The following is a 27035-nucleotide window of genomic DNA, read 5'->3' as shown; positions in this document are numbered from 1 at the left end:
GTGGCTGTACATGTGTTCTCATAGACTTGTGCATATAATCTTTGCCCCAAAGATTTTGAAAATATTTCAGTTTATAGTTTTATTCCCATTGCATATTAAAAAAAATAAATTCACGTTGTTTTCTCCTTCTTCAGACACAATCATTCCTATTTGCAGTATGGTTGTATCCTAGAGGATCTGACTGCTGTGCTGTGAAAGATAACACCTTGATAGCTGATATGTTGGCACCATCCTGTCAGGTTTATATCCTCACGTTGCTGTATAAATAGAATCCATGAGGTTTTTTTTTTAGTTAAAGTGCTAAAACCACTATCATTTCTCATTCAGAGCAAGAAGTACTAACTTGTTTACTTCTTTATGCACTGGTGGTGTGTCCAATAAAACACCAGTGTTTAGTGCACAGTCTGTGTCTCTAAACTTGAGGCTTTTTTGCTGGAAGACCTACATTTACTGTGTCTGAAAGGTGTTTGTGATAACCATCATTTTGTGTCATTTGATGCTTGTTAAAACAGCCCCCGTACTTTCGACCTGTAATACTTCTACCCCTCAGATGTTGCAGTGTTTTCATTAGGCCCAGTGCTGGGCTTGCTGAGGCTTATTATGGCCCTAGATAACCCTTTAAAGACACACCATAAAGTCGGACCATACGCCCACACTTACCAGTAGTCACTAATGCTTATGTGGAATTTTGTCTTTCCACACTATCCTTATGAGACAATAACTGCATTAACTACAAAGATAGTTAATAGTTCAAGATTCTAAGATAATTCAAATTCTAATATCAGTGACCAAAATGACAGATTTTCATGTATTTTGAATGCATGTGAATTTCCTTAACTTAGATGTGTTTGTTGTGTCATAGCCAGCTATAGTAGGACTTAGTTTGTTTGCTGACTGCTTTGCATGCACCTCCTTGATTAATATGTCCCACTTTTCTTTAGTGACAGACCAAAGGCTCGTACCAACCCACCCCTCACACACAGACTGATTGATCTAGGTAATATGATACTTCATGTCTGAAGATAAAACACATGCATGATGTACGTGACCATCTCACTCATCTTCGCTCTGTTGATTGGGCAGCTTTTAACCTGAGCTCATAACACGCCATTAGGTCCTACCCAACACCCTACCTTTGTTTGTTTTGAGCAAAACTAACAACCAGCAGCAGTTTGTGTCCAGCAAGACCAAACCCATCCAGTGACTGCATGAGGAAGTCTCATTGCTTTGCAGGAACAATGTAATTGCATGCCTCAGTGAGGGCAACAGTCTGCAGGTCACTGTCTGTGCAGCCCACATATCAGTAGCAGCAAAGGGTCATCAGGTGGAGAGGCTATGACCTGAGCGAAGGCTTCATTAGGCGAATTGGGATCCAATTAGTCTCCAGCTGCCTCACTCGGCTGCCTAGCTAAGGAGCATTAGAGTGAGAACAAAACGTCATTCCACCCAGTGACAGAAACTATGGGAGACCAGATGAAGAATTGTACTATCTTTTCTTGGCAATAAAATGCAAACACACTACAACCCGGGAGCGCTTTAATGATAGTTGTGCAAAGAAATGCCCCCTACAATTCCCCTGAAACTTTTTTCTTTTCCTATATTTACTTTTCCTGTACACAAGAGAATATGGTTCACCATGCAAGGATTAGTGATGTGAAAGTTTCTGAAATAGACCAGCGGACGTGAAGAATCACCCGTAATGATTTAGAAGTGTCCAGAGACACTCTGGAGCAGTACATTTGGAGTCTGGGTTTTGAAAAAGAAGGCTGTTGGAGATATTTTCCAAAAATCCTCGCTGCTTTAAGGGGGCAGGGATGATGTCTGGACTGGGACTGGCCAGTTCATCTAAGTGGGGACTAATGAAAACAAATGATCTGACAAGGTCGAAAGGTTGAGATCAAGGCTGAAACATCCCCCGCCCCTCTCAATTTCCAACTTAGGAGATTAATGAGAGCAGAAAACAGTCATTTCTCTGTATCATTTACCCCCTGAGGCCTCTGAACCTTATGTCAGCAGTGCGCAGCCCACCTGTTGGTCCATTAAAGCCTTATGACACTGAGCCAGGGGGCATCGTCACTGAATGGGGTTTGTAATCACTCTGCTCTGTTTACAGCACAGACAGGAGCATGTTGTATTAATGAAGCTCTACCCAGATTAATCCTGTGGCACCCAGAAGGCTTGTTTTGTTGTTAACAAAACATTTAAGGTGGTAGTCACTAGATTTACCAGTTTTTCATCTCTATGAGTTCTGCATTGTCATATATTCATGATGGTTATCATTTAGAAATGATCAAATCACAATCTCTCTGTGGTTAGTTTACACTTCATAGCTCATCTTTTAAGAAATATTAATGTAAAACCCGTCTAATTTCATCACAAATTAGAAGGATTAGGTGGACAGAATTCTTTCATTTTGAGTATTTGCTCAGTTCCTGTTGAAGGAAAATAGCTTCAAAACTATTTTTTCAACCAAACTGGTCATCAGATTCAAATGTTTGGATACTAAAGATGGGTAAATAGAAATGGTTACACAGATAAGCTTCTGTTTAACTGACACCAAGCAGAGTGACATAGTGATAAACAAGGCATCCTGCATTCATTCAGTCTTATTTATCAATTTGGCATTTCTTGACCATATAATGTTATGATTAATTTTAATGGACATGCCATGATAACAGATTGCTCATCCTAAATAAACAGGCAAGTTATGGTGCTGGTGCTGCAGCTTCACACCGAGTGCTGAGAAAATGTCTGGTTTACAGAACGACACTGCTCCCCTGTGGACAGTTAACCTAAAAGCAGAACAGAGTTTGAAATTAAGTCACCAAAAGACTAAAGCCCAGAAATGTTTTGAAGTTTCAAAAAAAGGGAAAGAAAAAAATGTAAGACCCTGCAATATTTTGCTTGATATTTTGCACCCATGTAAAATACTGTGAAGAAAATTTAAAAACGATATATGCCAAACCTATTGTGATTAACAGTTTAATCATGAGCACTAGTTCTAAAATGAAGTATATATGAATTGTTCATTAACTGAGATAAATTAGTATAATTTGTACGCTTCAGTTGTAACGACACAAACGTGGCACTAGATGGGAGTATTAGGCAGGCTCACTCACAACAATGAAGTATTTACATTCATTCCCTGGGGTAAATGGTATTTACTCCATACTTTAGGGGGGGGGGGATATGTTACAACAACAAACTATTTCAAATTGGATTAATTGTTAGAAACGTTTCTTATCTCTGTCTTTATAATAAAAGGAAAATGTGCACTTATGAAAATGCAGTCTTCCAGTCGTCTAAGAGTTTCCTCCATTTTTCTCAGCGTATTCTTATGACTAACGGTATAAATTCGGATACATCTGACAAATGAACAAACATAAATAGACGGCCTACGTATTCGAATCGTTTTATCGATGCAGCCTTATGTGAAGCGGCAAAATTGGATTCATCCATCAAGAGGTCAATCTACTACATTTCCCACATTGCATTGCTGCGCAGCCGCTACTTGTCACTGCTGTCGCTCTTCGCCTGTGTCTGTACCCGCGGTGAATTGCTCCAGCATCCCTGCAAAGGCAGTAGGGGCAAATATAGATGTGGCAAATATCGTTTGAAAATATGTAATCGTGGACTAAGTTCTCGGAGTTGGTTGCTTTGCAATGAGGAACGGAAAATATGGAAGACTGCATTTTGTGCTGCGCGTCTGTGGAGGACGGACCGACGTGTTGAGAGAAATAATGCGGAATATTTCCCCACATAGGTGTTAACGCATAAAATACAAGATGAAGAAGCAATTCAACCGGATGCGACAGCTCGCCAACCAAACGGTGGGAAGGTAAGCTTTTCAGTGCGCTATTCACACAGAGCCAAGTCAAAGGGAATAGAATCCTCCTTTATCGCCCCGAAAGAATGTGAATGAAATCTAATAAAATATTATGCCTTATATTTGTTATTTGTATAAAGATATGGCTCACAAGAGCTCACTGATAATTCAGGGGAGCCAAATAATACCCTATAATGTTCAAAACGCCCTCAGTGTTCCTATGCGTAATATCCATTGGAATATGCTACCGCAAAGGCAGCGTGTAGGCGCATTGCCCCTGTAGCTACAGCACAACCTGCCCACAGAAATATATTAAAAATAGAAAATCGCACTAACGCAGACCACCACAACACACGACAACCTTACATCTTTATGATTGGGACTCAGGTTTGGAATGTGACACGAATAATGTTGAGGGATTATGCGGTGGTTAAATTTACCTCCTGTCACCGAACCTGTCAATAGGTGAACGTGATCCAGACGGATGCGGTGTGGGCTGCGACGTGGGGGGAAAATGGGAAAAGGCGCAATGTTTTCATTACGCAGTATGTCAGCTGTGAGGTGGGAAGCACCTCTTAGGTGTGGGTCCTCAAGTCATGATCTGGAGTTCATCATGCATTTGATAGAAAATAGTCTAAAATGTTTTGCATTTATTTTCTTATTACGTTGTGACATCTCTACACTGTCTAAATGAGAGGTCAATGGAAGGATTCAATTCTTTGTACTTGTCCTGTACGTCCGGGGGACTCCGAAGCCCCTTACCACCTTCAAGAAAGGAGGTTCTGTGACCTTTTACACAGGTCCATTGGGCTTATCAGCTCCCCCTCCCTCTGCCTTCAGGGAGAGCAGCTTGTCAAGCAGCACTAGGCCAGAAGGTGTTTTCTGTTCAGCACAGGGGGATTAGGACCAGGAGGCCAGGTCATTATTACTACAAGACTGTGTGAGTGGCATGCTCTCAGAAGGAAGGACACACCTTGCAGGCTGTGTTTGTGCTATCATTATCATCTACCCCTTGGTTCATGCTGCATTCAGCAGTATTTTTTTTTTTTAGAATTTTTGGAGTGACTCAGTGTGTTTGCATGCATGGATATGTGTGTGGGCAGGCAGGTCATGGGCCTTCGTATGTAAGGATTAAACAGGGAACTTTTATTTTTAGCTGTGTGTTTGTTTGGTTGCAGCCACTCACGCAGCCCTGTTTGAAGGCATTTCATACATATCGTTGCACATAGGTAATGTTATGGGTGTGATGTACCTCTTACTATCTGCTGTTTTATGAGGATAAAAGCAGCAGCATGATAACTTGCTTTCCCTGGTTGTACCACAAATAAATAATCAACAGTAACATTCCATGTAGCTGATTTGTGGTTTCCCAATCTACTTGCATGTACGGCCTGAGGGTCCCTCTGCAGACAACTTTATGCAGACCAAAGATTTTGCAGGCTGGGCTTCAAAAATAAACATGCATCTTGATCAATCTCCCATTCAGAATAAAATATGATAATCAGATATAAGATAGTAAGATAACAAGCAGATGAACAACATGGAGAGGTTTGAGGAGAGATTTCAAGGTGCTCTGCAAGACTGATGAAATTGTCATTCATGGGAATCTTCAGCGAAGCTGACCGAAAAAGTTGTATGAATGGGTTGATGTGGGTATTAGAAACCATGATTTGGGCATTACCCCCGGCTGTTCCTAGTTCACAAACTCTCAAACCCTCAAATCAATACATATTTAGAGATCCACAGTTGTCCAGTGCTTCATATTAAGTTGTGCTTCTTTGAGACAATATACCATAGTAGAAAAATTTAAAGACAAGCTAAACCGATGCCCTAGTATCTCTATCAACCTGAAGAGCCTTCTTTAATAGGAGATCATAAGCTTTTTAAGGTTATTCCTTTTCATCAAGTCTGTTAGGTAGCTTTCCATGCATATGAAGGGTCTGAAAAGTTACTAAACCCAAAGTTAACACAAGCATAATGCTCTTCCAGAGAACAAAGTACTGCTGCTGATCTGCCTGAGATTTGAAGCTCATCTTTAATTTATTGTCTACATCAAACTGTAACATATATGCAAAATACTCACCTACTGGCATACCTAACAAAATATATTGAGCAGTTTCTTCAAATGCCTCCAATCTGCTGATTGATCAGAGCAGACTGGTTCTTTATTGTAAAAGTGGCAGCTTGCTTCATGTTTTATATGCATGCATGGATCTGTTTCCTTTCACCCACATGCTGTGGGCTGTTAGTGTGGAATCAGTGGGTGGACAAGAGTGTGTATGTAGAGATTAATGAGGCATCTTAATGTAAGCTTGCATACAAAAAACATTTAAAACATGCTGCTGCTCTGCTATTCTCCTGTTTTTGCTGACTGAAATAGAGATTTTCTTTGAAGGACTGAATTGAATCTTTATTGGAATTTTTCACCACTTGTACTTGCAGTACATTGCTCTTGTAGAAAGGAAATGGCAAGTCAGGAAAATGACAAATGACAGCCTCTGATTTACAGTTCTACTGACTCAAGCTTCAACCATCTTCAATATGGGACAGGGTTACTCTGTTGGTGTGAGCCTTTGACCTTCCTGAACCTCAGTTGTCTCTGTGGAGGTGGTAATACAAGACCACATTCATCAGTCTCTTTAAACCAGCTCAGAGTGAAATTGCATGGGTTAATAACAAGTACATTAGTCTCAGAATAGTGACTGTACATTATGCAAAAGTGTATCTCTATAAGTAGAATTTTCTTGTAATTTCATGACCTGTATTAGCACCTATTTGGTGGCATGTCTTCCTGCATTGACGGTATTTTGCCTTATACATGGTACACAGTGAAGGTCTTCTTTCAGTAGGGCGGGTTGGTGTTCAGGTGTGCTGTGTCAGCAGCCCTCTGGCTCTTTAGGCCGGCTGCTACTACCGCCTGCCTGGGTGAGATCCACATCATGTGATCACCAGCTTGACCAATTACCTCTGCAGAGCCAGACTTTATAGTGGACAGTGTGCAGCCATGCATACAATATAGCTGAAAGCAATGTGTTATGGTACTGGAAGAGAAACAACAAAGGGCCACTGCTCCACAGAGTGGAGGGAACTTCTTGGTTTAATTTTGTTTATAACTCAGACATTCTTCTTGTTCAGTTATAACTGAGGCTTCTGGGGTTAAGAGACTGTACTTGCACTTGTCTAAAAAGAGAAATTAAAAAAATGTATACGTATTTATGCCCTTATACAAACTGAAATAAGCAAGAAAAAGATTGCATTGGGTGAAACAGCTCTCACCCTCCACTTCTCTTGACCTATTTCTCTATTCCCAACTCACGGCCCTATCTAGGTCTAGGACAGCCTGGTAACAATTCCACTATACAAGTCTGTAAGAATATGTTGCAGTCTAAAAACTGCATATGAAAGAAGAAAATCTATCTATATTTTGTTTTTATGACTTTTTCTAACCCTAATATTGTGAATTGTTACACTGGCATTTGAAAGTATGAGAACTATTTATAGTTTTCTATATTTCTGGAAAATAACAACCAAAACTTTCACCAAATTTGTCATGAATCGTTAAAGTAGATACAAATTGGAACCCATTTGAGGAAATTGTTCCAGTTTTGCAAGTCTTTGAGTGGAAAAAATAATATAATGACTTTGTAAATCTTTGCTTTCAATAGCTGGTATGATCCTCTTCTGCAGAAACATATGTGCCTAAATGTTTAGTCCTGTGTATCGAGTTTGAGCAATCCTGGCTTATTAGTCTTTGGAGAACAGCTTCATCTCTGGGATGTTGGTGGATTTCTTCACATGAACCGCTTACTTCATATCTTGCCACAATATTTAGATCAAGGTCAGGAATTATCAAAAAAAATTAACCTTATTCTTTAACCATTTTTTTGGTGCAACAACCAGAATTCCTTGTTCTGTCAGTGGGTCCAACATTTATGGAACAATCAAACCCCACCAAGCACACGGTTGTTCAGTGTTCTCCTGATGTTGTATTCACAAAGATTAGTCAATGTGAGAGAGGCCTGCAGATGCACAGACTGTTACATTATCAATAATCTTGCTTTTATATTGATCATTATTTGACACCCACTCCTTGGGAGGGTAACAATGGCAGTGGGATTTTGTTTGTATGGTTCATTTCATTTCCTGACAACTCAATGCACTTAATGTTAAAGATACAGTCCATAAACATGAAGATAAGAGAAAAACAAAGGTAGTCACGGTCAACATGACAGTAGATAATACTATGCAATCATTAAGTTAAGCGGCGCATATCCAGTGTACAGCGAACGTACCACAAAGCAGCGCAACCCCAAAAAGAAATGAATGTACAAGCACATGCAGGAAACTTTACAGGTCATTATAATACACATACAGTGTACTGTTTACTCACAGGGAAGTGCAATTATCCAAAGGTCTGTAAGGACAGGAATTATTTAAGTTTGGTTTTTAAGTTCAAATGTAGTTGTGACAGACCCCAGGGCATTCAGTTTGAGCAGAATCACAGATTTGGATCTGATTCTGGATGCAGCTAGAAAACTTTCACCTTCATCTGTGACATCTGATTGGGTTATTCACAATGATTCATAAATTTACTCTGATTATATACAGTCCCTTTAAGTGCATTGTTGTAGTCCAAACTCTACAGAGATGATTTTGCAACCTTTTACAACCTGATTTGCATCAATATGCCTTCCTTCTTCTGTGGTCTTCAGAAACCTCCTTTGTCTGATACGCTCCACAAACACGTATTTTGAAAACCAAACTCATCAAATCAGCTAATATGGAAATTCTTAGAAATTCACAAACTTTCAAGCACCATTATAACTCTCATGCCTTCCATCGTCACATTCTGCACAGGTTTGCTGTTGACCATGGCACTATAATAAATGCATTCTTCCTGCTTGTGTTTTTAGGGCAGGCTCAATAGCTCAGCACTACTGCACAATCCAATTATCAGAAAATGGCAGCCATTTGTGGGCTGTAGATGGTTTTGTCTCTCTCTAGATTTTCGTTTCTGTTCTGATGCAGTGTGTTAACACATTATAGACCAGCCTGCATGCTAGCTCTCACAGTTTGTATGTGCCATACAGAATATTTAGATAAGTGGGCTGTTAGAAGAAAAAGTACAAGAAAAGTGTTATCTATCACATCTGTTGCATGTTTACTAATGCTGACAGAGGGACAGAAATAGCATTGTGTGTGAATCATTAACATCTCCCTGAATCTTCACATGGACATGGTACTGTAAACAACAACAATTCTTTTTGCATGACAAATAAATGTGCTACCTATGCACTAACTACCTGTGACAGTTTTTTCTTCAGCAAAGCATTAATACATTTATACCTGTATTACTGGCAGGGATGCATACATATGGTGGCTGACTTGTTGCATGCCAATGCAGCATCCCTCTCTGTCTCCTTTTCTCAACCAAGCTGCTTTGAATTCCTGGTTTGGCAGATGACAAAAGCACTTTGGAAATCTCAGAGCTTCCTGCTCTCACTCTGCAGCTAACTTTTTGGTTCATTTTTCAACACTTTCTGTCTGATCTTATGGTTAAATCTTGACTTAGAGAACAGCATTTTAGGATGTTTTCATGATGAGAGTATCATGGCATCAGCTATGAGGCATGAGTCCTTACCTGTGTAGTAGATTATGTATCTTTATTTTTTAAAACAAGAGGTACTGCTGTTATATTAGTTTCATGTTTGTAACCCTTCCATAATCCTATCAATGTTTTTCAGAGACAGCATACTACAGGGAATGACAGTGATAAAGAGCCTTTGTCAAGGGGCCATTTTGGCCATTAAAAGAGATGATGTAATATCAGACACAAGCACTGTTTCTCCCTTTCAGTGTTGTTGGTTCCCTCAAAAGACAAACCCCTTAAAGATACCCTGGACTGGTGGTCCACCACAACTTCACCACTGCTTTATTTTAAAAGCACATACAAAGAAAACAACATGGCAATAAACAAAAAAAAAAGACAGAAGCTCAGTCCTCAGTCCTCAGTCTTTTGCCCTCTAATTTTCATTTTGTCCCTATCGACCCAATGCTTACTAAAGTCTGATCATACCTGCAGTGTGTCACAGGTGTCAGGGTTGACCCAGTCTATTGCTCATCACGTACAAAATAGGATAATGAAGGATACATCGTATCTCGTTTTTAGCAAATTGATATTCAGATTTTAGTGCTGAAGTACCACAGCCCTCAAACAGAAACATTTATGGTCCTTGTCAGGTTAAATGAACTGACTTTGTGATAAATTGTTACAGATGTAAATAGAACGTGGTAGTCATTCGTATTCTTTATAGAGGAGCAATCAAGATGAAAAACAACATTGTGTAATGTTAATGCCGTAAAAGCAGTCAGTGATGTAGTTGCATTCACTGCTTCAGAGATGTAATTCAGAGATGTAATAACATCTCTGAATTTTAAGTGGCTTAAGCAAAGTCTTAGTCACTGTATATACTGTAATGAGCAATAAGCAGATATGAATTGGAATAGCTTGACGAGAGTGGCATTGTTCTTAGAAATAACCCCTAAGGAGATGGGTGACTCCCTGTCAACATGCCACTTCCTTCCATTCAGGAATGCCAGTAGGCTAAAAACAGGAAGCACTAATCCACTAATAACAGTTTCCTGTTTTATTTACCTCTTACTGCTATATCTGAAAGTTCTCATTTGTCATTTTTATTCTATTTGTTCTTAAAGATGGTTCTACTCCTTCTTTGTCGATACAGAAAATTCCTCTTTCATTTGCTTAAGTTGCCTAGAAACACTCATTTGGTGTTTGTCAACTTCATATTTTGAATTTTCAGATGCTGAAGTCATTTGTAGCATTATGAGACAGAGATGACTTGTTTTTTGTAATAACCTATGAGGAGCATTATATTGATATTTGTTACTTTTCTACCTCAAGGAGGTTGTACTAAACGTCACAGAATGCTGCAAGCACTCTCGTTCATTCACTCCCTCTCTGCACATATGTGCTTTATGTGTGTATATGTGCACGTTGTGTGCGTGTGTGCGTTCACTCCCTTCACATTTATTCTTGCATACTTGAAAGACCGGTGACCTAGTTTGCTGGACAACTACAGTAAGTGGGTTTCTCTGTTTTAGTAGCCATGTCTCCTATCAACCCTCTTCTTTGCAGTATGGGAGGAACCAAAGGGGGCCACGGCAGCAGATTCAAGGAAACAAAAAGCATTCAGTAGAGAAATATTTAGACAGTCTCAAACATTAACATGCTGCGTGTTTCTCTGTGCGTATATTTGCTTGACTGCAGATCTCATGCCAGCACTTTAGGCCATGTGGTGCCCTCTGAGGCCTAGGGCCACCATTCTGCTCCGCTACCCTCACCGAGCAGCACAGTATCGTGAATCTAACATAGCTGTCCTAGGCCCAAGAGTGTGCTCCTTTCTTAGCTATGTAGCAGTGTGACCAATCTAGAGCACGATCACTTTGTTTTTGTGCAGGCCAATCTCAGATGCTCAACAGCCTAAAGCAGGCCTGCAACCAACACATGTTCGAAAGTACGGATGTTATTTCATTCACATTTCAACTGCGTTGACATGGATTATTCAAGCTTCCATAAACCATACACATTGCTGGAAGGCTGAGGCTGCAGCTGTCTGACTTGAACATATCTCAATATAAAAATATTTAACGTTTAGATATGTTTTATATGGAATGTGCAGCTGAAATGGTCAGCTGGGTATTTGGTCCACATTTTAATTCCAGCTTAATGGAATTTCAATGATGTATAGTGTCCCATATGCACAGTAATATTGCATATCTTCCAAAACAGTCGTTAACATTCAAGCCCAGATGTCCTCCGCACATTCAAATCGTTCTTTGTATTTTGTATTTTGTATTTTGTTAATGTCACCAGAGGCGGAAAGGGAAAATATTTAAAGTATTTCAATTGATCTGTCTGTATAAATATTATCTTATATAATTCACTATACTTTAGTCTCTGTGCTCTGTGTTTGCATTGCACAGATGGTCTTTGTCGCCACTGTATCATAGGGTTTGAGATAATTTTATGTGTCAAGTCTGTAAGATGTTAAATTTCTGCATTTTGACATAAGTTAATCAATTTTCATATTTATGGATGTCTTTGCACGTGTGTGTATGTGTGCTTGCTTGTATTTAGTCATCAGCAGCTCTAGGTAAAGGAATGTGTATTGTGGCAGATGGTTGGCATAAACCTGGCAATGTCTTCCTCCCGCTCCATGAGCACACCGCCCACATGGCTGCCAACTCTCCCACGTGTTTACTTTCCTCCAAGGGCTCAATCTGCACTCTGTTTGTTGAGAGGAATATCACTCCTCACATCAAAATTCTCCCTCAAGTTTTTTCTTTACATCAGAATCTTTGGGACAAAGCAGCTCCAATATTTCCAGAATGGGCAATTCTGTTTCTTTCTCCATGTCTTCACAGGCCTATTATGTATGTTCCTGCTTTCCTAGGAGGAAATACCATGGACTGAAAACAAACATGCTCATTGAACAAGACAGAGCTCACTTTGAAGATAGGCTCTTATCTGTTTGATGTCTGGGTCATAATGACAGCATCAGTGATAGAGATTAAAATGTATGTTCTCTTAATTTAAACTTCAAATGTGTTTGAATTCTGTGTTTTTTCACCCACCCCTTCAGGTTTCAATGTAATGTTCTCCCAGTTGAGCTCTTGACACAGACAGTCATTGCTGAAAACCTTGCAGATCCAAGTCCTACATTGTAGTCTTCCCTACCCACCCATGCTATTTGGCCCCTATAACGGCTCCTCATACATTGCACTCTTGACTGGGAATTTGTTCATAAAAACTGGAGTTTTAGAGATTTTTCAGGCTGGTGGAGTGTTGTAACAAAACTGTGTGACACTTTATTGCTCTGCTTTGGTTATTTTTGTCCTCCTTTGTCATGTAATCAGCAATCTGCGATCGCACTTGTCATACTAATCTTGCCAGAAATCTCTTGCTTTGCTATCATTCTCTTTCTCTCTTAGGCGTGCACACACACACTTCCTGTATTTTTTCTTTATAGTTCAGTGAGTAGAGCAGTTTTCCAAATGAATGTCGTGATTAGATCCAGTCGTACATGGTTTGACCCAGTTCCCATGGTTCCATGTTCACATCTTGGCAGTGAGGCTGGGGGGCTAATAACAGACATCGTTAAAGTGCAGCTCTCTGTTGTTGGTGACAGTGTATGAATGAATAAATATAAATGAGCAGCAGCAGCTGGATCTTAATATTAAACGGACATTAATTTGTGCCATTTTTATGCTGTGATTTTACAGGGCTGTTATGCAGAGTCTTAGCAAACTTGCTGTCCATATATCAACCATGAAAAAAAGCATTTTAGGTCTGTGCAGCTGATTTTCTTTTTTTCCTTTTTTTTTTTTAGCTAATGAATATTATGGAACAATCCACGGTCTTTTCCATTCTCTTGGTAAAGATAAGTCCATGTTCATTATTTGCAATTGAGATTGGCATGGTTCGGGCACAATTGCAGGAAGAGACTGTCCAGACAGGAAGTAGAATTGCAGCGAGAGTATGTGTGCTGCTGGGTGATTGCTGGGGGTCTGCAGGTGTGGTTTTGACTCACTTTAAAAGGTCAATCTATCTGCCCTGTCTCTATCTTGTCAGACTACAACTCTTGTTTTGAGCAGGAAGTGCATGCTATCCTCCATTTCCATAGTCCTGAATGGTCAGTAAATGTTTATTGCACATGTTCATGTTTTTATTGGATAGAATATAATCCAAACAGATATCTGCTTTTCCAAGGATTTTTTTTCCCAACTTAATTTTTTTTGGTATAGAAGGCATGTTGAGCTTTAATAGGAACACCTTTGCAGAAAAAAAGACTGAACTCTCAAAATATAAGCTGTGTAAACTGAGCTGACACCATACGTTTGTAACTTCCAGTTGGTTGCTCTTTTCTGAGTGTATGGCTCTTTCACCTCTCCAGCTGAATAGCTTTATCTGCTCCATCGGCACTGCAGTTCTGCCCTCTCTCACAGACTTCACTTGAGACCTTGTCTGCTGGATTAACAGTGGGATGCGATGCAACTCACAGGGAACTATTTAAATCAGTGGCTTTAACATGCTGCTGTGATGTGTTGTTTGACATCATGACTGAGAGAGAAATGGCTACAAAACCCTTGCATACTTCTGAAGGACAGATGTGTAGATCTGGTCCACCCATCATGAAGCATTGTATATCTGATTATGTAATTGAGTTTTTCTATATCTATTGAGATTTTGCATTTTAGCAGAGACATATGTAAGGCATGTGATGCCCCTGAAATGCTAACACGTTGTCATTAACATAGAAAATACATTTTTACATCTTCTCAATGAAAGAATGTTGATACTTAAACTAGTGTGAGAGTTTAAAGATGATTTTTTTAATCTTGAATTCTTAGCAAATTCAGCCTCAATGAGATAAATGTTTTTCTTCTCTGCAATTCTCAGAGCTGCATGAAGCTCAGGAGTTCACATACTAATATCAGCAAGGAACTGCCTTTGAATACCCTAACTGTTTCATATTTTTGTCTTTGCAGGGCAGAAAAAACAGAGGTTCTGAGTGATGATCTTCTACAGGTGTGTGTGCAGAGATGACAGCTGCAGTCATCTTTGACTAGCAGTTTATTTTTAACTGCATGTGAATTATTGGATCATGATGACTTACAGTCATCATTTCTGTCCTTAGATTCCATAGTAGGTAGCAGGTGCTGATTTATTATGCTTCATGAGATATGACAGATATTTTGTTGTGAGTGCAGTGTCCCTGGTTTTATAAAGTTGTGTATAGGAGTTTTTCAAGCTGTGCCTCGTGTGTTTTTGTCCAGGTTGAGAAGCGCTTGGATCTCGTAAAGCAGGTGACACACAGCACTCACAAGAAGCTGACTGCTTGTCTGCAGGGTCAGCAGGGGACTGACACCGAGAAGAGATCTGTCAAGTCACCTTCTGTGAGTAAATGTCTGTCAGACATGGAAACTGATGGAAAGCATTATAATGTGTGGTGGTGATGTCTTAGTAGCATTATTTTTTTCCACTGTCAGAAAAAACTACCACTCACAATCTTGGCACAATGCATGGAGGAAGGCGCTGCAGTGTTGGGGGATGACTCTCTCCTGGGGTAACTTATTAACAGCTCATGGGTCTTTACTCCCAAACTTGATTTGCACATACGCACACACACCCACATAGGGGCATCTTTAATTATTGATTTTGCTATCGAATTCTTCTCTGTCCTGATTAACCTTGTCCATGTTTTAATTGCATTTGATTACCTACGACTTTGTGTGTGGGCGCCACTAAAAAGGAAAATGCTGAAGCTGTGTGGGGACACAGAAGATAAACTTGCCCAGGAGCTCCTTCAGTTTGAGCTTCAGATAGAGAGAGATGTGGTGGAGCCTCTCTACGTGCTCGCTGAGGTGGGCTGGCATTATTATTTCAATCAGTAATTAAGTTGCTAAGTTGATATGATAGAAATGCACTCATCAGTTGCACTCATCTGGACTGAACTTCTAATATACTGTAATCTACTGTAGGTGGACATCCCTAACATCCAGAAACAGAGGAAGCACTTAGCTAAACTTGTGTTGGACATGGACTCAGCACGAACAAGGTGAAGAATGTTTACATTTAAGAGGCAGGCAGCAACCTGCTCGTGTTAATTGTTCTCAAAGGCTCATGTTTAAAGGTTCTGTGCAGGAAACATGAATGAAACATCCAATGGTAGCCATATATAAATAATTTTTAATTGCTCATAGATATCAGCAGTCATCCAAGTCATCTAGTCACCCAAGCACTCTGCAGCCCGGTACCAAGTCCGAGTCCCTGAGAGAGGAGATGGAGGAGGCAGCCAATCGGATGGAGATTTGTAGAGTGAGTCACCAACCTGAGCAAATCATTTATGTCCTACCCAGCTTCTTTTGCTCCCCCTCTGAGTTATAACCCCAATGCACGTGTCAGACACAAATGAACCACATTGCATTGAAGCTTTTTTTTTCTCCATATAAATTTTCAGGATCAGTTATCAGCAGATATGTACAGTTTTGTGGCCAAAGAAATAGACTATGCAAACTACTTCCAGACAGTAAGTACATTTTCTATCAAAACTGTAATCCTAGTATAAGAATAAAGAATGTTTTTTTCTATTATTTATATGAAATTCAATTTTAGTACAAATCACAGTAAAAACAATCATTTGATAATATTGTATGCATTAATTGATATGTTCCTCTTAAAGGATGTTTGTTGTAATCAGTTCTACATCTTCTTCCCTCTGTAGCTGATAGAAACCCAGGCAGAATATCACAGGAAGTCATTAGAAATTCTTCATAGTGTCTTGCCTCAGATTAAAGCTCATCAAGGTGAGTCATGCAATGTGTGTGGAAGTGTGTTAGTAGAGATCTGCTTTGTTTCTGCACCTGAAGCGCTATCACGAAGACATGTAAAAGAGAATGTAAAAGTCTTCATGCGTCACTTATCGGCCTCATTAAGCAACCATTATACCATGATACTGAAAGTACAATTGCTAAACCGAACAGAGGACTTTAACATCACATTTTCCAAGTAATGCCAAATAGTCTTGAACCTTTATAGAATGTTGTTATTCAACAAACTTCCAGAGGAAGATGGCAGCTGTTGGTGCGTAGGTTTATTGTATCTCTGTGTGATTCTTGCTGCAATATTGTGTTGCAGAGGCGTGGGTGGAGAAGCCATCATTTGGCAAGTCTCTGGAGGAACACCTGAATATTAGTGGGAGAGAGATTGCCTTTCCCATAGAAGCCTGCGTCACCATGCTTTTAGAGTGTGGCATGCAAGAAGAGGTAGAGGACAATTGCATAGACATTGCACACATGTTTTGAAGTGTCTGTATTCATGTTGCATTTTGGTTGTTACATGCATAACAAGAACAAGTCCAAACTTATGCCTGTAGTTTATGGTTAACTGAACATATCAGTGTTGTTTGTTCTTCATTCTTTAAGTGTTACATGCGCAGGTCACACTATGATTAATAATTACTCACGATTCTTGTGTGGGGACTGCAGGGCCTCTTCAGGGTGGCTCCGTCAGCCTCCAAGTTGAAGAAGCTGAAAGCCTCCCTGGACTGTGGAGTTCTAGACGTGCAGGAGTACTCCTCTGACCCACATGCCATTGCAGGTAAACTACACCCACACAAATGCATGTTCAAAGGCCATTTCCATAACAACAGCCTCTAGAATATGTCAGTGTTAGTCAGGAAGAAATTAGCAAATATGTCTATGTAAAATAATCTGACTATCCTTCCATGCCTTTTTTCTTATGATGTGAAAAAGTTTTTTGGTTGATTTTGGACATAGTAGAGTTGGAGAATATGGATCTTTTAGATGACATGAAAGTGGCTAAGAAGACTTTATCTGCTCTTCCCTCAGTGTTCTTTTCCCAGGATGCCTTTTCAGGAATTACTGTCTATTAGACATTAGCATGAAATCTGTGCTGAGCAATCTGAATCTGGCAGCTGCACTGACTGCAAGGGCCTGCTAGAGGGGACTTAAGATATGAGCCTCGCCAGTATTCTGAGGGGAGAAAACAATCCTCTTCTCTAAAAAAGCTGACTACATTTTTCTTTTTTTTTAAACATGCCTTGTTTTTCCCCTTGTTTCACCCACAGGGGCCCTGAAATCATACCTCCGTGAGCTCCCCGAGCCATTAATGACAACTGAACTTTATGATGAATGGATTCAGGCCTCCAAGTGAGTTGCTATTCTCCTATTAAAGATATGTTTGTGTTATGCTATTGGCAATGATGAAAAATTAAAAGCAGTTCTACAGTTCTACAGAACTGCCAAAATGAAAAATGGTGACATTTAAGAAGAAGTGGAGCACAAATAAACAAAACATTTTTTCACAGTATTCAAGATATGGACAAGAGACTACAAGCATTAATGTCAGTGTGTGAAAAACTCCCCACAGACAACTTGAATAACTTCAGGTCAGTTGCTCTTTCTGATTTTCTATCCATTCATTATTTACTGTTGCCAAGTATGTGCATGTCATGCACATCAGGAAAGGTTGTTGATATAAACCGGTCAAAGTCAAGCCTGAACAGTATAATACAGATGGAAACACTGTGATGTCTTTACAGTCCAGAGAATTTCAGTTTAACTTCTTGTCACATACTGAAAAGAGAAATAACGGCGGCAGCACCTTTAACTGTAGACATGCAAATGTCACCATCTAGAGCCCAGGAAATGTATTACTTCTGCAGTGCTGACTCTTGTGCCATCCAAAGGCATTGACTTTTAGAGTGGTACCAGGTGCATGTTGCAAGATCCTGCTGTTGCTTTGATTTTGCATTTCAAATCATAGTTGGTAAAGATAAATATGCGTTCAACAACACATCATGCACCCCCCCGTGTTAGCAATCTGCTAGACGTGAAATTGTTTGTGACTTTGTAAATTAACTGCATAAAAAAGGTACATGTACTTTAGCAACATGTCTTACAACAATATGAGTCACTTTTAAATCAGACTCTTTTATTTAATCCTACAGATATCTAATCAAATTTTTAGCCAAGCTGAGTGAATATCAAGACTCAAATAAGATGACTTCTGGAAACATGGCCATTGTCCTTGGACCTAACTTGCTGTGGACACACACAGAACCGTATGTATCCCTAATACACTCCTGCTTTGACTTAGTTTTGAGTGGTTTAACTTGCACATAAACAAACCACACAATGATTATACTGTAGCTAATTGTTTTTCTTATTTCCAGAAACATCACAGAGATGATGACCACCGTGTCCCTACAGATTGTTGGCATCATTGAGCCTATTATTCAGCATGCTGATTGGTTCTTTCCTGGAGGTGGGGATTTCATTATGTATGTAAAATTGTGATTAGGTTGGGCAACATATCTATTTTTTTGGCCTTCTATCATTGTACCTCTATGATTGGACCTTTGTTCTTTAGTACAGCTGCCTATCAGTATGATGATTCTTTGTTTCAGAATCATTGTCTTTTACCATCATTGTTCATACAAAGAGCACAGTAACATTTACACCATAATAAACCATAGATCCATGCAGCAAACTAACACACAATAAACACACGAAGACCCTTAAAATTTGCTGCATAATCGTACTGCATAGTCTTACTCGTATGGTACTCTATGTTCAATCAAGAAATATTACTTAAAAATGCTGCATTTGTTATAAGAATTTTACATGTCTTAAGGATGATAGTTTTTATCATATCTAAACCCAGCCTATACATTTCAAGGGTAGTTATGCTTGAACACTCGCTTTTAAATCCTACTCTATCGCATTCCGCTGCATGCATATGCTAATGTTGTTTGTGCTTCTGCCACAGAGATCGAATTCAACTTGACAGGCTGCTATGGCAGCCCGATCCACACCAACCACAACTCCAACTACAGCTCCATGCCCTCACCAGACATGGACCAATCTGATCGCAAGCAGCAGCACGACCAGAGCCGACGCCCACTGAGTGTCGCAACTGACAACATGATGCTGGAGTTTTACAAGAAAGATGGGTATGAGGCCAAGTTCACTCTTCTGCTACCCATCTCTCACTTTCCTTACATCCCTCTTTCTCCCTCTTCACCCACGCCTCTTTCGGGGAGTTCATACTGAATTCTTAGCACTGACACATTCAAAATTTCAGAGTATTTACACACCCTGTGATCTAAAATCTTTCATACAGTGTGTCAGAAGCCTCAATAGGCAGCAGTATCTCACTGCCAATTCCAGCATATACAACTACACCCCCTAATATCAGAATTCATCAAAAATTGCCAGAGTGGTATTGTCTCTATGGCAACAAGTTTCTGATGGAGAGCTGCTGGTTACCTCGTGTTTTTTTTCTAGGGAAATATTTCGCTAGTGCTATCTTCCTATCCTCCCACACCCAGCTCCCCCATTACAGTCTGGCACGTCAGCTGACCTAAGTCATTCATCCAGCCAGAGGAAAATAACTTGAGGAGATAACAAAAATACCTCAGTCAAATTAGGAAAAAGGCTGCAATGTTAGAGGCATTTATCTAAAGCTCCAACAATTTTGTATGTGCTCACAGAAAATAGATTATATATATTTCAAGTAAGGTGCACTTATTTGAATGCCATTCAGTCAATGAATGCACACAGGTAATGTGGGCTGACATCCTCTCACCTTGTGAACCTCCCCTCTGCTCCTCCCTGCCACTGTCGATCTCATCTCCCTATCATAACCTGTGAGTGACTGAGTATTTTCAGTCGTGTATCATGAACACTGTCTGCATTACTTATGACCTCATATCCCTTTTGCCTCTCTTCTCCCCTACTAATGCAGCATTAGAAAGATACAAAGGTACTGTATCATTCCTTTTTCCCACTTCTTTCCTGACCATCCCTGCTTTTTTTTATATTGGTGTCGTTATCATCATACATAACTCTAGCCATGTGTTTGGCTCCAGCATGGGCGTCCGGGTTATGGATACCTCCTGGGTGTCTCGCAAGGGTTCATCCACACTGGCACGCAAGGCTTCCTCCACCCCTCCAGGCATGCAAGGGCCAGGCTCTCCTGCAGACACTCTCATCCCCGAGCAGCCCGGGGAGCTCGTCACCTCCCCATCCGCCACACCACCACCTGGAGAAAGAATTTGGTAAGTCACCCAAATCAAAGACGCTGTCCCCTTTCATTCATATTGTCATCACCATCATCATTACCATCAACAATCCCAGTTGACTGTGTTTAAGATTCTTGGCGGTTGTGACCATACGACCATTAATCTGCGATGCCTCTCATGTCTCATTCTATTTTATTATTATAATTTCACATTCTTCATTTCATGAGTTTTCCCTGATGTTGCTGTAGGTAACATTATCTTTAACTCTGAAAAGTTTTAGTCCAAATACTATAATAAAAGTTGTGTTTCTGTAGATACCACTAAGCTTCAATATGCAAGTCCTTGCAAGCATGCAAATATATTCAGTATCTCACTGTTGTGGCCTGGCTTTCTCAGCTTTAGTCATGAATGATTTATTTTTCTGTTGACACTCTGATTTCACCCTGATTTTTGGTTTAATTATCATATTTATCACATATAAACACATGAATAATCACCTCATGGTCACTGCCTCTGCCTGTGTGGCAGACGAGATAATATGGCTTCTGGCTTGGCTGGCTTTCCCCTCATTTCCTGTGGCTCTTTCAGCCATTGAAAGGGTTTTGTGTCTGTTTCACACTGATCTGGGCTGACTGTAGGACCTGGGATGCAAACTAGTCATAAAGGATTAGGCCAGATAGGATTTCCATATCCAGCAGTGAGGAGATATTCAGCTCAGCTCGATAATATTGTAAGCTGCAGACCAGCACTTTGGCTCCAGAAAAAGATCCTCAGAGCTCTATGCAGTGTGCAGACACAAGGTGATCACAGAGGAAGTCCTATACACTGTATTCTTTTCCTTTTGCAATAAAACATTTTTATTTTAAGTTTCTTTCTGCTTGTCTTTGTATTTACACTAAGCTGACTGTGTGCTAAGCTTGGTGCCCACCGCTATGCTAAAAATGCAGTTTTTCCTTTTTTTTTTCTAACCCTTTTTTTGGATTAACTAACACACTAACACACCTTATTCATCAGAACAGCTTATCCTATATCGCTCCAATGCGTTTCCCTGTTCAGTCACTAGAGCTGTTTTATTTGTGCTGTCTATTCTTTTAATATCTACAGCTCAGACAACGTGTTGCCCAATCGGCCGGACACCTCTCATGCCCACCCACCCCTTGGGGAGGACCGGCCTCCTCCCCCTTACCCAACCTCCTCGTGCCACGCTGCCCCCCATCACTTCTATCCCAAACCCCCACCCTGTGCACGCCCTGTGGCACCAGGTCCCGAGTCCCAGCCCCCTGGCTCACCTCCACCCCCACTGCGCTGGTCAGGCTTTACTCCTCCTGCCCCACCCCCTTCCTCCTCTTCCTCGTCCTCCTCTTCATCACTTGACATCAATTCAAACCCCAAACCTAGCTGTCTGCACTTCCCCAAGCACAGCCCGCCTGGTGAAATGTCACACGCCCCCCCTCCTGACACAAATGCTTCACCACTCTATGTCAGAACCCCCTTGGTATTAACCCGCCATGACCAGAGCCTTGGCAACCCCCCTAGCCTCCCTTCGTCCGCGCCCCCGCCCCCACCGTGGGCTGCCTGTCCATGTGCCCGAGAGAGAGGACCCCCCAGGCTGACTAGGTAAATACAACACACCCATGGCTGCTATGGATGCATCACAGAGTGGCAGCTGATTTCTCCTCTAGCTCGCTGGCTCATATTTGTGTTTGCTTTTTTCCCCTCCCCTTTCAAGTTATGTACCTAAGATTCTGTAACATTCAGGTTGTCTGGGAATGCCTGTCATGCAGGTAACCTAGCAACTGAGGATGTTACTGGCTTATGCTGTTGCTTGTTTCGAAAAAGCAATAAACACATCAATGCAGCAAATTGTTTTCAAATAATAACGTGTTTATTAAGTTTGCAGCAGTGTTTTGATTTGATTGACGTTTGTCATTCAGTTAGTGATCATTAAGTTTAAGTATGCCCCAGTAATCAGTGCAGCGCAGTATCTAAGACTATGACCATCTAAGACCAAAGTGCTGAGTTTGTATAGAGTGACTCATAGGTCTGGTGTTACAATGACACAGGACAATGTAAATCATCATGACAAATCTGTCAGCTCACTTTACAACACTTCTTCTGTTTGGAAGCTTCAGAGCTTGCCTCTACAATTGTTTATTTGTTAAAGCACACAGCCTAGCAGCAAAAAATGACAACTAGCTTGGAGTAACAGAAACTGAAACCTGACTACTGTTCTTCAAGATGGAGGTTGTACTTGTAATCAGCAGAGGTTTATTTGAAGGCTGATAAGCATACAAATTATGGAAAATGTCAAAGCACCAATAATTTGGTGGAGGTGCAGGGTAAAAACATATCTCTTAAGATTTTCTTGACACATCTGATCAATGTTGCATACAACCAATGCAGTCTGCATGTTCCTGTCTTTTAGTTTTGACCTTTGGGATAGTGAAGGGATATAGCAGGCATTTATGTTTTAAAAATGTTAAACATACACTGATCAGCCACAACATTAAAACCACTGACAGGTAAAGTGAATAACACTGGGACACTGGGCACCTACTGTACCTAAACGCTACCAATGGTAACAGCAATCCCCTGCAGCAGCAGTCTCCCCCAGCAGGAAAGAAGTGGGTCCACAAAAACTGTTTGGGAGCAGCTCTTCGTGACAAAGACTCACCCGTCCTCCAAGCTCTCTAGATAGCATAAGATCTGAGGGGATCTGAAGCCATCTGTGGGGAGCAAGCTTAAACCACAAATATCCCAAGCCATAACCCACTGGGTCAAAAGAATCTATTGATAATGCCCTGACACCAGATATACCAGCAAACCCCGAAATGGTCTTTGTTCGAGCCTTGACTGGTTAAAGGTCTTTTGATAGCATGAGGTAGACTTATTAGGCAGGTAATCCTAATCTTATGGCTGATCAGTGTATGATATCATGTCAGTAATGTAATATATACATTTTATTATCATTGCAGATATTTGTTTCAGTTTGGCAAATACAACCCTCTATAAAATATGTTACCAGTTTTTAACAACAAGAATAACAGAATAAAACAACTGTATTGAATAACACTCCCACTGATGAAGGTGTATTTGGGTTCATTTATTTTTTTTAAACTGCATTCATGTTTTACTAGTGAAATCAAGTCTAGTTTTATGCATCCATTTTCAGTGCATCTTCACTACTGTTTAAGTTTAAATATCTTAATCTGTAATTTGTTCTGACAATGAAATCTTACGAGTTTACTATCCAGATGGGCCGTTGTTGACTTTCTAAATATCCCAAAGTGCTTCACATCACTGTTCCTGCAACACAGTCTCCCACATAAAAGTTTAATAGCTACATTGGTTTACAGCGCGAAAGGAAGCAGTTTCATTAAAAAGGTTCACAAATTCTTAAATTGCAATACTTTCTAGACTACCAAAGCATTATAAGTCTATGTTTGCCTTTCAAAATTATAATATGGCTACATTACATATTACATGAAACTGCTCAAATTATTTATATTACGAAATGTCCATTGCTCCTAAAATGTCTCACGCTGAAGATTTCCTTTGTAAATTGTATAATGCTTTCAGTTTGCATTACATGAACTTGTCCAAAACATGATATTACGCAGCATTTTTAATTGGTTTATTGATGATGGAATTACACCATGAACTCCCACGCAAGAGAACCAGGTTTGAGTCCCATCTGAACCAATACTGTTCTATAACTTTTCAGTTTTTGACCTGTCAGTAATGGTAAATGTACCTATTACACATTTTCTCATGAGACTGAGCTGGCTACTGAGTACTGAGAGGAGAAAAATGAAGCTATAGATTATTAATTTATAATTTCGGGAAATATTTGCGCCTTTAGGATATTATGCACACTTTAATGTGTGAACAAGAGGCATTGAAAACGTTGTTGTTTGAACTTATTTCTATTGATGTTCCTCTGCTCTGTATTATATTCTTGGATTCAGAAATTTTCAGAATTTTTTCATAAGTGATGGTGATGATGGTGGTAGTGACTTTTGTGGCACTGAGGTAATGTTCAGCCCATGTGGCATACAAACAGTCCAAGTGTTCTGTGTTTAGTAACATATTGTTTCTGGTCTTTCACACATCCTGATGTTCTAAAGTTTTGTTTTGTTTTCAGTACACTGAAGAGTAAAGAGCTTTCCCCTGTAATTGGGCACAAAGCCATCCAGGTGGCAGGTCCAACAGTGCCCCCCAGCAGTAGCCCTCAGAGCAGCAGCCAGTCACCACACTCAACAGAGCACAGTCCACACACACTGCGCAAAGGTCAGTTACTCTCTCTGTCTGAGCTTACACTGTGTTTCTTATACTATGCTTACACTGGCTTTCAGGACTCTTATACACCTGCTTGCATCAAGAACCACTGGCAATTAATCATCTGAAAAAACTGTCAATGGTGTTTAATAGCTGGGTTTTACACACCCAAAAGACAATAGGCAGCTGTTTACTGACTCTCCAGACATCCCTGGTGGCCTATTGGTCTATAATGGACATTAATTTTTTTTATGTATTTTCATATGGGACATACAAACTCTTATGTTTTCCTAGGTTCCAAGAAGTTGGCCCCTGTGCCTCCCAAGGTCCCTTATGTTCAGTCAGGAGGGATGTCCGACCAGTCCACAGGTCAGCCGTCACCAGTCAGCCTTTCCCCAACACCTCCTAGCACCCCTTCTCCTTATGGACTGACCTGTCCTCCAGGGCAAGTACCACCGTCCTCCCCTGGGCAGACTCCACTTGGGGCATCCCACTCCCTTTCATCACCACCATCCCTGACTGGAACGCTCACCAAGTCACGTCCTGCCCCCAAGCCCAGGCAGAGACCCAGTCTGCCACCTCCTCAGCCGCCCCCAGCTCCCCCAGGGCTCTCTGGCCTGGCCATGGCCCCGGTTCCCCAGCCTCTGGAACAGGGTCTCCTGGATGGACTGTCTCCCGGAGAGAGCATGTCTACAGGTAAACATGAGCCCTTGGCAATGACACCCCCACCGCCACCACAGGGGGGGCTGCAGCGTCCCTCTCTCAGACTCGCTGTGGCTCTGTCCAATGGAGACGGTGGACGAGTGTAGGACCCTGTAGGACTGTAGACATAGAGGATACTTTCCCCTTAAACTGACTGTTCCCAAACAAATGCTTGAATGAAAAAAACGTTGCCTTTTAGACACAGATGCCTGAGAATGATGCAATGTAATTTCTAGCATTGTTGTGCTATTGTAGTGGGCAGATCTCCTGACCTTTGTATTCATTGCTTGTGTTATGTGAGATGTTTCTGGGTAATGTGTGGAAACATCAGAGAAGCATAGCTCGTCCTGCTTGTATGGAAGTTGCCATTAGATTCATCATGTGCTCTCTGTTTATCTGTGTTACCCAGACCCCCACATGGCAGAGGTAGGTCAGAGGCTTACACAGCTCACACCAGATAGGTGTCTCTAACTGTAAGCAGGCGTGGAAATATAGCCAGATAACCCCCACATTATATCCACAGTGTTGTTCTGATTATAAGGTTTACTGTCAATAATATACCAGTAATTATTTTACTTTGTTATATTCATCATTCTCTTGTCCCCCCTGCTACTATTGTGTACTTTGCAGCTGTTTGAGGCCAGGGATACAGTGTGGGCTAAGTGTGAGGGGGACATTTAGGGTAAGCCAGACCGCCCCCGCCCTATGTACTCCATCTCACTGCCTGGCCTCGTACTGTGGATGCCTCTGGGGTCTCCTGCAGCCTGCCTCAAACACACCCATCTGTAGATCATAATTTGGATATTTTCTTCTCCTAGCAGCTTGGCATCATGGTCTCTTTGCGCTTTGTTGTAGTTCAACCAATAACAAGCGGCTTAAGGACTACCCAGAGTGCACCACACTGCGCTCACATTGCAGATGCCATCGCTTACCAAGATTCATCTTAAAGCCCCCGCCTTTCCTTTTGTTCCACATTCCCAGCCCCATGCTGGCAGACATCCCCTTCTAACACCTCTGCCGCTTTTATCAGGGGTGCGAAGGTGACCCCCACTCTTCTTTCAGCAGGTTCATCGCTTTTTGTAACCTCTGCTTCCTCTTACTACACTGCCACAATCCATCTCATTCCTACACAGGAGTAGTCATTGGTCTGTTTGAACCTGCAGCTTCCAGTAAATGGAGCAGCACATTAGATTATCTATATTTTCAGAAAATACTATATACAGTCCTCATGAGATTTCCATTGTTACTTTCAGCCACTTGGTGTCTTGGTGCCATTTTTTTCACAGAGTTCCACACACATCTCGTTGCCTCTGTGTTGGTTTATCTGGCCATTGTTGTAGACATGTAATATGTCATTGTGCAGTCATTTTGACCTGTTATTGTATACTTTATCTTGCAAAATATTTGTTGCTGTTGTCTCAAAAGACACAAAAAGCTGTGACATACAACACTAGTCGTTGCCAAGGTTGTTTGTATGACTAATAGCACACTGAGAAGATCCCTGTGTAGAATGTGAAGCACGTGTAATCTACTGATTCCCTCAAACAGGGCAGACATATGCACACTTACCATAAGTTCAGATTCAAATCAATTAATATTAT

The 27035-nt window shown here is 40.8% G+C and overlaps 1 protein-coding gene across 6 annotated transcripts in view; it reads left to right on the top strand.

Annotated features, from left to right (window-relative positions):
• The first annotated feature begins 3523 nt into the window (after positions 1-3523).
• Positions 3524-27035, top strand: part of arhgap44a (Rho GTPase activating protein 44a) — a 28301-nt gene continuing 4789 nt past the window's right edge. The window contains exons 1-22 of one of the 6 annotated variants that reach the window (XM_072368479.1): positions 3524-3838; positions 14396-14435; positions 14684-14803; positions 14897-14973; positions 15160-15271; positions 15389-15465; positions 15611-15725; positions 15868-15936; positions 16132-16213; positions 16545-16672; positions 16895-17006; positions 17497-17578; positions 17737-17817; positions 18379-18492; positions 18604-18695; positions 19200-19383; positions 20178-20195; positions 20302-20490; positions 21559-22071; positions 24599-24744; positions 25027-25428; positions 26065-26116. In XM_072368479.1, coding sequence (XP_072224580.1) covers positions 3786-3838; positions 14396-14435; positions 14684-14803; positions 14897-14973; positions 15160-15271; positions 15389-15465; positions 15611-15725; positions 15868-15936; positions 16132-16213; positions 16545-16672; positions 16895-17006; positions 17497-17578; positions 17737-17817; positions 18379-18492; positions 18604-18695; positions 19200-19383; positions 20178-20195; positions 20302-20490; positions 21559-22071; positions 24599-24744; positions 25027-25428; positions 26065-26072 — 2814 coding nt within the window. In that variant the 5' untranslated portion in view covers positions 3524-3785 and the 3' untranslated portion in view covers positions 26073-26116. Of the gene's footprint in view, positions 3839-14395; positions 14436-14683; positions 14804-14896; positions 14974-15159; positions 15272-15388; positions 15466-15610; positions 15726-15867; positions 15937-16131; positions 16214-16544; positions 16673-16894; positions 17007-17496; positions 17579-17736; positions 17818-18378; positions 18493-18603; positions 18696-19199; positions 19384-20177; positions 20196-20301; positions 20491-21558; positions 22072-24598; positions 24745-25026; positions 26986-27035 lie in introns of those variants that run through there. The other 5 variants (XM_072368477.1, XM_072368478.1, XM_072368480.1 and 2 more) reach the window with 5 other exon arrangements.

The sequence above is a fragment of the Leuresthes tenuis genome, unplaced genomic scaffold, assembly GCF_036924035.1.
Source record: "Leuresthes tenuis unplaced genomic scaffold, fLeuTen1.0.hap1 SCAF_17, whole genome shotgun sequence".
Lineage (NCBI taxonomy): Eukaryota > Metazoa > Chordata > Actinopteri > Atheriniformes > Atherinopsidae > Leuresthes > Leuresthes tenuis.
This window is presented reverse-complemented; position numbering and strand designations above follow the sequence as displayed.